This window comes from Lygodium microphyllum, chromosome 10 (assembly GCF_053477565.2).
Source record: "Lygodium microphyllum isolate KBCC chromosome 10, Lygodium_microphyllum_v1.1.10, whole genome shotgun sequence".
In the NCBI taxonomy this organism is placed as follows: Eukaryota; Viridiplantae; Streptophyta; class Polypodiopsida; order Schizaeales; family Lygodiaceae; genus Lygodium; species Lygodium microphyllum.
Genome location: NC_141144.1, coordinates 125430840 through 125444661, shown reverse-complemented (window position 1 = coordinate 125444661; position 13822 = coordinate 125430840). Strand labels below are relative to the sequence as shown.

The 13822-nt window shown below is 41.8% G+C and overlaps 1 protein-coding gene across 1 annotated transcript in view; it reads left to right on the top strand.

Annotated features, from left to right (window-relative positions):
- LOC148030538 (uncharacterized) overlaps positions 1 to 13556 on the top strand; it is a 63792-nt gene extending 50236 nt beyond the window's left edge. The window contains exons 3-6 of the mRNA XM_087686893.1: positions 5753 to 5872; positions 6511 to 6621; positions 12829 to 12957; positions 13056 to 13556. Of these exons, the coding sequence (XP_087543019.1) occupies positions 5753 to 5872; positions 6511 to 6621; positions 12829 to 12957; positions 13056 to 13238 (543 nt within the window). The 3' untranslated portion in view covers positions 13239 to 13556. The remainder of the gene's footprint in view (positions 1 to 5752; positions 5873 to 6510; positions 6622 to 12828; positions 12958 to 13055) is intronic.
- Positions 13557 to 13822: the final 266 nt, after the last annotated feature.

The window sequence follows — 13822 nt, the reverse complement described above, 5'->3', positions numbered from 1 at the left end:
GATATATAGTTGTCTTATGTATCTACATTGAAGACAACTTGGTAGATCTCTTCACGAAGGCTCTTTCTTGACCAAAGTTCTAGGATTTTCGGCAAGCCTTGAATTTGATACCCTTTGTCCGATGATCGTCATTGTATTGTCATAGGTTACTATGTCCACTTGGATGCATTTGTACCACCATGACCTTGTATGTATTTTCTATTAGTTTGGGATTTTGTTATCTTTTCTCGATTAGTTCACCTATACCTATGTCTAACTAAGCATGCCAAAGCTCACACTGAGTTTGAGAGGTAAGAAGAAGAGAAGTCAAGGTAGAAGAAGACCGCAACTTGTAGACTCCATTCTCCTCATATCTTGAAGAAAGAACCTGTCTCGATCCTTGATCAAGAACGCGAAAAGTATCCACATCAAATTCGACCAAAAGGCCAAGGGCACAAATCTTGTGCATCGAGAGAAGATGATACTTGAAAGCCGGCACATAAAGTACCTTAGATTTATAGGCACTACCACATCCATTTGGAATAAGATGCATGTTGCCCCGTCCTTGAATAGGAATAGACGAACTATCTCCAATGAGAATCTGACCATGAAAGGCTACAAATGAGTAATACGTGCAGAGGAAGGAGTCATGTGCCGAGAGGCACCACTGTCAACAATCCACTCCTGAGTGAATGGGACCGTCGACGCAACATCAAAAGCCGTCAGGGTCGAATCCTCAACCACCTCCAAATGGAGGAAAGCAATTGATGAGGGAGTAGCCACGGCTCCAGAATCCTTTGAAGATACTTTGTAGGTCGTTTCATAAGCTTTGTGTTGATGCCCTTTATTCCATTTTTCGAGCTCACTAGTATATTAAAACTCACTTACGATAGTTGTTACCCCGAGTGGTGCAAGACTCAAGTGTTGCTAGGGTTGGGCTTTCTTATAATGGTTAAGCCATTTGAGGATTAGGTTTTTCTATATAAGGACACTTTGTGCAACCCTAGCACATTAAGTGTGACATTATTCATTGTGGTCTTTCAAGTGTTGTACTTTCCATGATTCATTAGTACATTGGCTATCATTTGTGATTGAGTATTATTGTGCATGATGTCAAGAGATCATTTTGTACGTAATGGTAGCCTATACTTATGCCAAGAGGAGAAAAATGGGTTGCTGTCCACACTCCATCTATGCTGTAAGCTCATCTCATGGCTGAAATTTGTAATTTTCTGCAACAAGACAGAGGAACGGTTGTCTCCAAACTTGAGTTGCTTCAAATGAGAGAGAAGCAGCCCCCAAATAGTCAAGATAAGCTGTCCAAATGAGTAACTAGCTGCTCCTTAATCAAATCACGTTTTTGATTAAGGGCTAGTTAATGATACATTAGTCATAAGTGAGTTGATCACTGGGCGAAACTTTAGCTGAGGGCTTGCTTAATAACTTAAGTGCCCTAAGTGAGCTGCTTATTGGGCAAAATTTTCAATGTAACTTAATTCTTAGGTGCAAACTTTCAATTTAATCAAAGTTGCATATTGCAATATGTTCCTTTAGCTTTGGTTATATATCACATGACATGCACACTTGTTCACTTCATGCCCCCGTGTCAAATCCTTCATTGCTAGTGTAATGGTCACCATGCCAAGAGCTAGGGACGCCATAATTAAAGTTCATTTTAATTAAAAATCTTAATGAATTTTAATTATATCATTAAGTTCATTCCTCATTTTGGTGATATAAATACTTCTTTCTTTCTTTCTTTTTTCCTTTTTTATCACACACACATCTATTGTGCACAATTTCTTCACACTTGGGCCAATAGAAATGACTCTTGGTATCATGGGGGTTCGGGAATGTGTAGCATGGTCACAAGTGATGGCCATATTTGGACTTGAGGATTGTGGGCATGGTAGCTTCTTTCTGTCCCACGTCCCATCCTGTCCCATGTGACTATATAGTCAAAACTGATGGCAATTTCTCCTTGTCCCCCATCCTCGTCATATTTTGCATCACTTGTGACAATGATGTGTAGAATCTCCCCTAAGAGAGATGGGTCTTTTGTCCAAGGGCATTGCCGGACTCTGATTTCAAGTGATGGTTGCAGAGAACAGGCTGCCTCACCTTCTATTCAACAATGGTCAGTTTTCACTGATGAAGGTCAGATAATGTAAACGTCTAGATCATATGATGGCAGCTGGGAATTTGACCTTGAAAATCCTCCATAGATCTCTGGCACTGGTCTCCTAAAAAATCCGGTGAATTCTAGGTTGCCATGGTCCTCAAAGTGTTGATGTAACGGGCTAGCTTCTTCCAAGGCTCCTTGCTTGGAAGAAGAACCCAAAAAATGAGCTTAACTAACAAGGCTCTGCTTTAGCAGTCCAGATCAATGATTCCAAAACCACTTTTGGATCTAGGTGTGGATGATTGCATCCCAACATACTTTTTCCCTTGTTGGGCTATTTTCTACTCCCGACCAAATGAAATTCTTAATGAGAAGAGAGAGTATTATAATATTAATGAATTTATAATGTGAAATTTGAGAAAGTGCAATAACTATAACTCTCTTCGGCACAATAGATAGTGACATCTATTGCACTCCATGGCCTACCATTGTCATTTGTCTCATCCAATCTCATTGCCTGGTTGGCTCCATGGTTTGTTTTTTCATTTTGCTGCTGCTGCCATCTTGGTCTTTGAGCTGCCTGTCATTGCCTTTCCAACTTCACCAGTCCTTTTTTGACATGCCCCCTCACTTGATGATAATGTTAGCATTACATCCCTCAGCAACAATCCTGTTTTACCTTGCCCTCTTCCTCCTTTTCTTTTGCATGATATTCTGTTGTTTTCTTAAATACAGTGGCTTTCTTGTTTTTTTTTGTTTGGGCAGCACCTTCTTGGTCATGTTTCCATCCTTGATGCACAGAATGATATCTTGAAAGGTGTCATAGGCAGAGCTAATGGTAACGAATCACATTGTTTGGATCTTAGATGGTAGTATATGGCAGGGTATATCTATAAGGTGATTTGTGGCGCAGCAATGCCCTGCCCTACGGGATTTGCCAGACTAGGTCCAATGGGGTGAATATTATTTATGTTGTAGGTTCAAATATAGTTCTAGTACTTAAGAAGGGAGCAACATGCTTAGCAACTGAGGTGTTTTTAGAGGGCTCAAATGTTTATCACTTTTCAGTCAAAATGAAATGCTCAAAAGTTGGTGTGCTGTGTTTGGGGTGCAAGTTACTATGGAGTGTAGGGCTTGTTTGCAGCATTTGCAGACTTTATTCTCAGTCTTATAGAATTTGCTGCAGGCTAGTCTTTCAATGGAGTGGAAGCATTGGAGATCAAATTCCTCATATAGGATTTACCTTGGGTTGGATCTTGACTCGTGGGCTTCTTGCATGAAGCAAGTTTCTAAATTCCCTTGAACAACATTCGGATCTTAATAGAGTTTGTATATGAATATGGTTGTTTTAACCAATGACAAGTGCATTGACAATGTACATCGATCTCATGACATGGCATGGTGGTTACATCAATAATTAAGCCTCCCATTACATAAATTTGATTTGCTTGACTTTGCAATATGCTGATAGCTGTGTGCTGCTCCAAAAGGTCGTACAACCAGGTACCAGTCTTGTTCAGCACGTGACTACATTTTCACTGGATGTTGCTGTAGGGAAACGTAGGAAGTGATTATTAGACTTGTGCAGAAGCTTGCTTTTGAGGGTTGATGGAGATAAGAGAAAAGGAGACATACAGGGTAGTGATAGATATGGAGGAGAAGCTTGAGGATCTTGTGAGGCTTTGATACCAATTGTAAGTTTACAAGGAGAGATAGATATGGAGGAGAAGCTTGAGGATCTTGTGAGGACTTGATACCGATTGTAAGTTTATAAGGAGAAGCTTGAGGATCTTGTGAGGCTTTGATACTGATTGTAAGTTTATAAGGAGACATACAGGGTTGTGATAGATATGGAGGAGAAGCTTGAGGATCTTGTGAGGCTGATACCAATTGTAAGTTTATAAGGAGAGGTAGATTGGGAAGAAAGGGGATAAGAATCAGCACAGCCATGAATGGAAAAAAATAGACTCTGAGCATATGGAAGAAAGGGTGGCATTTATAGACACAAATAATGGACCCAATGTGCAAAGATTTCATTATAGATAGAGCCTCATAAGCTTACATCCAAGTACCTTTTATCTGGCCATCTTTGATTGCCAACTCATCAAGTCCAGTTGTACACTATTCTGTTAGCTTATCCATCCATCTTCTAGAATCTAAATGCTTGTTCCCATGCTTACATGCTATGCCCGATCCACTTTTAGTTGAACTGGTTGGGCCTTTGCGACCTCCTTGACTGAAGCTGGTTGAAGAGGCCAAGGCAATGTTGACCTAGAGAGTTAAACAAGTGGGACAAAGGCTGTCCAAAAAGGGCAAAGGATTCTCTCCCAAATCTCATAATATGCTCGACATCTGCAAAGATAGTGCACTGGTATCTGAACCTCTAAGTGACATTAATGCACAGATCCTCTACTTCTCTGTCTCCTGATCAGTGCGCCATCACCACTACTTGCTCTTGCCTATTCATCTCTTTTCTCAGTCGCTGTGACGACACCCAGAAGCAATCTGGATAGCATGACACGTGGATGCTTAGTTAGTATGGTTGTGTAGGAACCAGTTTCCACTGAATCAGATGAAGTAGAATTGGTTCTTTAATGGTAGCTGTGGAGACGGCCTCAATGTGTTGTGGCATGAAGTTGTAGTCTGGGTTCCACATCCTGTGTTTGTCAACTTGAGAACTCTGAAGCTAAGGTAAGGGACCCTTCTGTCTAGATGTTGAAACTAGGTGTTTGTCTGGAAGAGAGAATTGAACTGCCATCAGGGCTGCTGCAACCTCTGCAAATGATGCATGTGGGATCAATGGCTTTCCCCGTATCAGGATAACTACAGGATGGGATGGTTATTGCTGCTACTCATCCATAGGCCATATTGTCCAAAAGCTACAGGTTGACCGTGAACTGTTTGGTCCGTGCTTCATGGGACATACTGTTGAAGTGTCCACTATGTCCCCAAATAACGTAAGACATACAAGTTTCATTGTGTTCTTCCTGTACATGTGCTGCTGCATAGTCTATAAAGCCAATTGAAGCTTGTAACCTTGGTTTTTCTAATAACCTGAAGCTTGTCTGCAGAATTCCTATGTTGCGTCTAGGTGCCTCTACAGTCCCTTGCTGAATCTTATGTACAGACAATGTATTCTGCATTTAGTAGGATATGGATCAAGGAATCCAGCCAATGGGACCCCATGATTCGTAATAGGGTGGCCAATGGCTGAAATTTCATCAGGATGACAGAGAGCATGAGTGGAAGTTGAAGACTGTTGAAGACCTCTTAGAGGGATTTGTAACTGATGGTTAGCTTTAGAAAGGAACTATCTGGAAAAGCTGAGTGGATAGGATGAATCATGATAATTAAGCAAGGGACACCTGAAGGTCAGGGATTCTGATTCACTCTGAGCTAGAGTTCCAACTCCACAACAGTTTCTTGCATTCAAAGTCTTACTGTACGGCATGTATGATGTGGCCCTGGCAAATGCCCCTCAGTAAGGCTGATTAGGATTGGGTTTAGCCAACCAATACTAATATAGGACACTGCAGTCCCTAGAATGATGTCAAATTTGTTGAAGATATTAAAATTGCTTTATTATGATTATTATATTTGTTGCTTGGATCTTTTAGTTCTTTCATTGCTCAGCAAGTTCTTTCTTGCCAGGAAACATTTGGTGCACTTCATATACTGTTCAACAATGCTGGAATATTGCAGAAGATGGATCACGATGCAGTCAGTACACCAGATGAAGTTATTGACAAGACGTTATCAGTCAATCTGAAGGTTTCTTGAGGCTCTTATATTTATGTGTTTACCCTTCTGGAAAATGCATGAAATCCTTTAGAAGTTTTGGAAATTTACTTGCTTCATATATTTTGTTAAACTAGAAATTTCTCCTCACCAGAAATGTTGTTCAAGGATCTGGTGTATTTGATGTTCAAGTTATTCCAATGCCAACAACGAAGGTCAATAAATCTAGGGCGTAATGCAATTTTAGATTTAAATTGGCTAGAATGATTAATGACAATGTTTTTATGTCTAGTGTGAACCAACTTCTTTGTGGCTCATGCAAAGGTTCTGTTCATTCCATGGCTACACTTGAAGAAGGTTGAATGAAATATCTCTGTTCCAAGATTACCGTGTTATTAATATGGTGAACAGTTGGAATATGAATTCTGTAAAAAATATGCTTTTCTAGTTTTTATAACCTGTACTGTCTCTGAAATGGACGAACCTTTTTTCTGTTTCTTTGGAAATCACAAATTCAGTCTAGTCATTCAATCTAATATGAAATGAATAGCTGAATTATAGGATGTTGGCATGTTTGATTCTTGCTTCCTGATTTCTCTTTTTGCAGGGAACCATCAATGGATTGTAAGATGTTGGTACGCTCGATGTGTGTCTTCCTTCTTCTTTTGCAGGGAACAATTTACGGATGCAGATATGGCATTCCTGCCATCAAACGTGCAGGAGGAGGTTCAGTAATCAATGTGTCATCAATCGTTGCATTAGTTGGATCTTCTTCACCCAAGGTGTTAACCATATGACTTTTACCCTGATTTCCTTTCAGCACTTTTGTTAGCTAGTGCATGTATGTATGTGTGTCCATGGGTGTGTTTGAAGATTAAAAATTAAGGCCTTTCATGAGCATAGAGAAGAGTCAAGCCAGCAATTTTAGGATTCAATTCTAGACTAGGAGATCACACACACACACACAACCCCCCCCCCCCCCCCCGTCCACACACAACTCTGTCGTGACTCTTGTACTTCTCATTTGATAAATACAATTGTTCATTATGGAAAAAAGAGAGACTCTTGTAAGATGGATTTGGAACTTATTTCCTGTGTGTGGACATCGGTGGAACAACAGCGAATGGCCATCCGTTCTTGAGTCATAGGCAAGTTGCCTTCTTTGGCCACTTTGTAGCCAAATCATCCTTGCCTTTTCCATTTTTTGAGATGGATCGCTCTCTGACACATTTGGTGCACACATAATACCTTTATTTTTGGTATATGTGGTCATGTGGCCCGTGTTCGGAGATTACTGTTATGGCATATTTCTTCCAGGTTTTTGGCTGACCTGGTCCTTGCTGAAGTGGCTGCTCTATGGTTGCATATTGTTTGCTCTCCTCTTGGTGCACCTCCCAACATGATATTTGTGTGCTATGTTTTGGTAGCCTTTTGGGTTCACTTATGATTGCTGTGATTTTGTTTGGCTGGCCAGAACGCCTGATGTAAATATTCTCATTTAATTTAAGCTGCTTCTTCTTCTTCTTCTTCTTCTTCTTCTTCTTCTTCTTCTTGTGTGTGTGTGTGTGTGACAGACACCCTTCCTGGCCTGTATAAGCCCAATGCGGCACCTCCCTGATAGGCGTGCTGCCCTGCATACAGATACATTCCAGATTTTAGTGCAGAACCCATGCACCCTTCTGCAGGCAGCCAGACACACGTTTTATCAAACACACAGTCCCAGTTCAGTTCAACACACGCCTGTCTAAGTTCCTGCAGCATACTAACACAGACGGTCACAGGTCCCCAGACCTAGTGGCATGGACCTGCAGTGATACAGCCCTGCAGTCAAGTGGGCTGCAGACATGGATCTGCACACACATAGCGGATGACTCACCTAAACAGGCCTGGACAGTGAAACCTCGTTGCAAGGACAGGTCATGACAGGTGAAGTTCATCTGAAAGCAACTCACAGGCAGCAGGCGGAGGGAGAGAGAGAGAGTCCCTGCCAGGGTCCTCTGTCCCACCTGCCTCGCCCCTTTCACCCTACCTGTCACCTGTGGCTTCAGTGAACAGGTTAGGTGCACAGAGAGAGAGAGAGAGAGAGAGAGAGAGAGAGAGAGATGTGTTTGGAGAGAATACCAGGAGGAGAATCACTGGTCTGAACTGTGTGCAGTCTGTGTGCTCCCTTTCCTGTGTCCACCTCTTTGCCAGCCTGCTGTGTCACATCTGTGTTGCCCTGTGCCTGCGCCGTGCAGGAGTTGCCTGTCACTACGACTGGTGTCAGACAGAGCTGGGCATCGACCTTCAAGCTGCTGCAGGATTTGGTGCCGTCTGCACAGGGTGCCACCCTGCAATCCTGCGACCTGGAAGCAGAGAAAGAACAGACCTGCGCAGCGCTAAACAGCTCTGCTGTTCCTTTGGTTCTGGCTACTGACACAATGATCTGTGGTTCAACTGATATGTGACCTCAGCAGCAAGAGAGACAGGTGAGTTTTGATATGGCAAATATGCAGGAATCAAATGGCATTGATGTGGCTTTTCTTGATCAGCATATAGGACATGGGGATGATAAAGATTTGGCGGAGTCAGATGGTGACTCTTTGGCTGAGGATTTAGGGCAGTTGATAGAAGGGGATGGGATGGGAAAACGCCGTAAGATGTCGGTTGATGAACAGGTTTTATGTGCTCCGAATTTGCTTTAGCAAGATGTTCATGTTCCTCGCTCATAGACTGATGGGTCTCTTCAGTTTATGCTTGTCACTGCTAGCAATCTTATGGTAGATTATGTTCATGCCAATGAGGGTAAAGCGAGCTCTTTACCGGAAGGGGATCACGTGGTTGTTGTCATGGGAATTGACTTGGTTTTACAGCAGATTGCTGCTTTCCATTAGAGAGCAGCCATCTTTTATTTTATGGGAAGGATTCCTTTGATTACTAAGATCCATGTTTGGTTGTAGTCCATGCTTGTCAGTGTTGATGTGTGTCAAGATGATGCTTCAGGGCAAGTGCAGGTCCCTCTAGTTGAAGAGATTTATGATGGACTGAGAGGGGTTTTTGAAGTTCTTTTTCGTACCCCAGATGCATGTGCGAGCATTATGCAACGTATTCCTTTGTTCATGGATGGTCAGATGGTACATATGGTCCCATGAAGCCTATGGCTGAGTTTTAGGAGGTGCTTAGGCAGGCATGTCCTATCTAGGTGGAGATGGTTGATTTCTTGCACATCTTTAGTGGCTTCTTCCTTTGGTTTTGAGAAACCTTGGTGAGGTGTTGGTTGAGCCTCGATTGGCCTTCCACAATAGGAATAAGGCTTGAATGCTTTGGGACACAGGGAAACCTTGGCCAACCAAAATTAGTTTTGAGGTCCCTGGGATGCAAACGTTGGTTTATGAGCTGTGTCAGTTAGGGGATACCACTAATGACTTGCTCACATGCATTGAATGGTTGAAATGTAGAGTTCAATCTCTTCAGGAGGAGGAATATGCTATATACAAATTGTTGGCCTGAGCGGAAGCCTTGTATACTGTCAATCTCATCAGTTTTTTGCTTGCTCATGCCAAAAATACGCTCGGGAAAATATTGTGCATTTGTTGGATGAGCAGGGTGTTATGGTGACTGATCTTGCTTCCATTATCCAAATGTGTGTTGCTTATTATAAATCTCTGTTGGGACCATAGGAGATTCTTTCAGATGCTATTCACTCTGCTGTCGATACATTTGCGATTTGGTTAGTAATCAAGTTAAATTTGAATGGGTTGATTTGATGGAAGCTGATATCACAGAGGCTGAAGTGGAGGATGCGCTGTCCCATTTACCACAAAGGAAAAGCCTTGGTTGGGATGGGTTTCCTAATGAGCTTTTTTGTCTCAGTCTCTTTGGTAAGGCTGTCCTCTCAGTCCTTTGCTATTCGCTTTGGTCACTCACCCGATGCTTTCATTGTAAGATACGATGGTTTATCAAGGCGAGATTATTGGTTTGTCTCTTCCTTGTGGTGCCCAACTTTTGGTTCAATCTTTGCCGGATGTTTCCTTTATGTTTCTTAAGGCTGATTGTACTAATGTTAATCGGGCAATGGCTATGTGGAATCTCTTTGCTTTAGCATTGGGACTTTATATCAATACTCGAAAGTCTACACTACTTTCTTGTACGGAGAGAGATTTGCAAGTTTTGGGTTGGCAAGGAGTTGTGATTTCTTAAGGAGATATTACACGATACTTGGGTTATCCTATTGGTGTGGATGTACCCCCCGTGCCTTGCTTGATTGGATGTCATCTTGTATACATGATTGGTTCATGTATTGGAAATCTCAAGGCTGGCCTCTTCATGTGAGACTTAAAGTTTCTCAATGCATCATGGTTAGTATGGTCTCGTTATTGGTTCATGTACTGGAAATCTCAAGGCTGGCCTCTTCATGTGAGACTAAAATTTTCTCAATGCATCATGGTTAGTATGGTCTCGTTTTTCTTGCTAGTACTTTCTTGGACTAAGAAGTTTCTTTTGGAATTGATTCAACCTATTCGCTTTATGTTGTGGAAAAAGAAAGGGAATCGTTTGGGCCAAGTGTGGATTTCGTGGCAGCATGTGACTACTCCTAGAAGGATGGAGGGAGCAACATTATTGGATGTTAATTTGCGTATGGTTGCTTTGAGATTCACACTTTTGCAGGCACTGCGTGTACAGAGACATCCGTAAGATATTACAAAACTTTTCATAGAAAAGACTGGCATCTCTCATGGTAGCACAGTTATTCAAGTTTCTTGGTGGCATGTGCTTAACTCTACGAGGCCTATTAAGGTCTCCCAATCTTTTCTCCTTTCTCATTTGATTGCATCTTGGCAGGAGATGTTACGTTTTGCAGATTGGCACCCTCCTGATCTTCGTAAGTAGGAGAATTCAGCTGCTGGTTTTTCATAGGTTTGCCAGGCAGTTTTGAGTTTGTGCAGCCTTTGCATGTCAATTTCCAGCCCTTGCCACCTGTTGACTTCCCCAAGATTGCCCTGTCATTATCTGCGTAGTTTTCTGAAGCAGTCAGACTCCATTTATTGCTGTTGGCCCAGTCAGGGCTGGTCGGTTAGCATCAGGTTCTGAGTTTTCAGCTATATATAGCTGACATTCGGGCTGGGTAGATCATGTCATCCTTTTGCTTCACAAGTGCTCTGTTGGTGGCAGCAGTCTCCTCCATCTCTGGCGTGGACAGCAGGCTGCAAACTCTTCGTCTCTTTCACTGTCACCGTCACCGTCGCTGTTGGTGTTGCTGTCATCATTTCACCTTGATCCGGTGCCCTCATTGACACCTTGGGCTACTTGTAGAGACTGAACCATGGCCAACCATTGCATGGAATATGGAATCTCCATCAGAGTATCCTAGATACCCAACATTGGGATGCATACTTTGCAGTCCAAAACTCATTGGATTGGCATTTCCAAGATTTCCATGCAACTCTTGTGCTTGCCCCATAGCGAATATTCACTACTACTCATTGTTAGCGTTTGGTATTTCTTGAGGTTGAATTGCCTCACTTTTTGGGAACTTGTTATGTCCCAAAGGTTTGGATGACAATTTCTTCTTTTTGCCCTTCCTCTCCTTTTTTGGAGCATGAAAAATTCCACAAATTGAGGATCCTTTGCAAGTTGTGTAAAGATGTTATCTACTATCCTCAATAGTGCTTTGCTGCACAAGGTTGCCCAAGCTGAATTGGCAGTCAAGCCAGGTCTGAGCAGTAGCAGAGAGATGAAAATGCAGACATGCAGCAAAAGAAATTAATACTATGGGACCTAACAGGAACGTCTGACACCATACGTTAGAAGTGGATGCAACAATGGACAAGTAGAAAGCCACTAATATAGATTGTAACACAAGAAGGAAGAGAAAAGAGAAACACCACAAAAGAAGAACATTGCTCAAAGAACTAAGAAGAAAAGAGATGTTCAAGAAATGAAATCCATATACCAAGTCAGGAGACACTGACTATGTGGGCATTGGTATTGGCTCCCTCTCTCCAATGGAACTTGTTGTAGGACTATGTAGAGGCACTAGAGGAGTAAGAACCTAGAGAAGGCAGATGACAGCCCAAATTGCAAAATGCAAGTGTGGAGGGGTCGCTAGATGATGAACGCTTGTCGCTTGGGCAGAGCACACCTATAAGTTAGCTGAAGGGAAACTTCTTTGGTTGATTCACACTAGGTCAGAGCTATAGTCATCAGTTGCTATGTGGATTGTAGTATGCATTTTGCTGATCAGACCTGCCGTACAACTTCTATGTCATCCACAACTGCTGTGTTTGCTGTTTTCTGGCACTATCCGAGCTCATCTGTCATTAATCTAGCTCCTACTGCTATGTTTGCTACTACTAGACATTGTTGGAGGTTGCATGCTATATTTCGGGATCTTTTGGTGTACGACACACTCTTTTGCTCATACTCTTTGCTCCGGTCCTAGAGAGACAGGAGTTGGGGGGTCATTGTTTCTCAGATTTCTTTCATCGTAGGTGTTCATCATCTTTGTGTTAACCCTAACCCTAAGAGTGTTTCTTTATTAATTTGTACGTTTGTCATACGAGTTGTGTTTGAATTCTATAGTGGAGCATTTCTTTATACATCTAACAGCCCTCTTGGGAGCTCCATGGGTCCCCCCCATCTTTTTCTTTCACATGGAATATTGGTAGGAGTATTATCCATTTGGGCCAATGCTGTTGACCCTTAATGAGTGAAACCTTCTTGGGCCGTTTTTCTCCACCTATCCGTATTTCGTAGATGTTCCATTCAGTATGCATTCCAAAGAATGGTTAGTTGGCTGGACTAATGATCATATACAATAAGTTTTCTTCGTTAGTTTTGTTTTGGGTTTTCTTCTTTCCAAGTAGTTGGCAAAGCATGGAGCAGAATAAGAGATCTTTTTACAGATGTACCACCATCCTATAGACAGCCCAATTTAGTTTTCAGACTTTTCATTAGCTGCTAATCTGCTGCTTGAAGCATTTTATGACAATGAATCATCATGGTTGCAGATTGCTTACAGTGCAAGCAAAGGAGCTATCCTTTCATTAACACGAGAATTAGCAGTCTATCATGCACGTGAGGGTGTCCGGGTAAATGCACTTTGTCCTGGGCCATTGCAAACAAATCTTCTGATGCAGGTTGGACTTCTCACTGTTGCAATATACACGTTCTTTTCCACAAAAAGACCTTGAATTTTAAGAATACGTTGAAATATCTTGTGACTTCTTGACTGCAGCATCTGGATGCGAAGGAAAAAATGCAAAAGCTGTTGGCATACATTCCAATGGGGAGATTTGGCAAAGCAGCAGAGGTAGCTAAAGCTGCCCTATTTCTTGCTTCATCTGACAGCTCTTTTATGACAGGCGCAAGTCTTGTCATTGACGGTGGAATTACATCTGCTTTTGATTCTCAGCTATGAGATTGAAGAAACTTGTCAATGTCAGCAATATAAAAGAATAGGGAGATAGACACTAGTCCTTTACAAAAATAAGGGCTATATTTACAGTTAGATAAGATGCAAGTAGTCTGAGAAATGCAAAATAAAATGATTGAATCGCCTGCTTGTTGATGCACTACAGGATATCTTTTTCACAAAACAACATTTCTGTACGGTTTCGTGGAATTGATATAACTCAATAGAACTCCAGCTATGTACTGGAAATACGTTCTCACTAAATTGTACATTTATAGCTCCATTTCTTGTATTACATTGAATGTTAGAAGTTCAGTTTCTCTCTTTCTCCTTTCATTTGTTGTCATATCTATCTGGCTTCCCCTAATCAGCAAACGATATCTGCTGTATATGCTTAACTCTGATTAAAATAGAATATGCTCAGATTTAGTTCTTGCACAAAATAAACATGGTCCTCTGCAGTAAGTTGTATAGCTTGTTCTATGATATTGGTGGTCAATTGCTTATAAACATTCAAGAATGATTGCTGATAGTGTTCCTAATCAACCTTCTGATAGAATGATTACTGATACACTGACCCTAATGAAGCT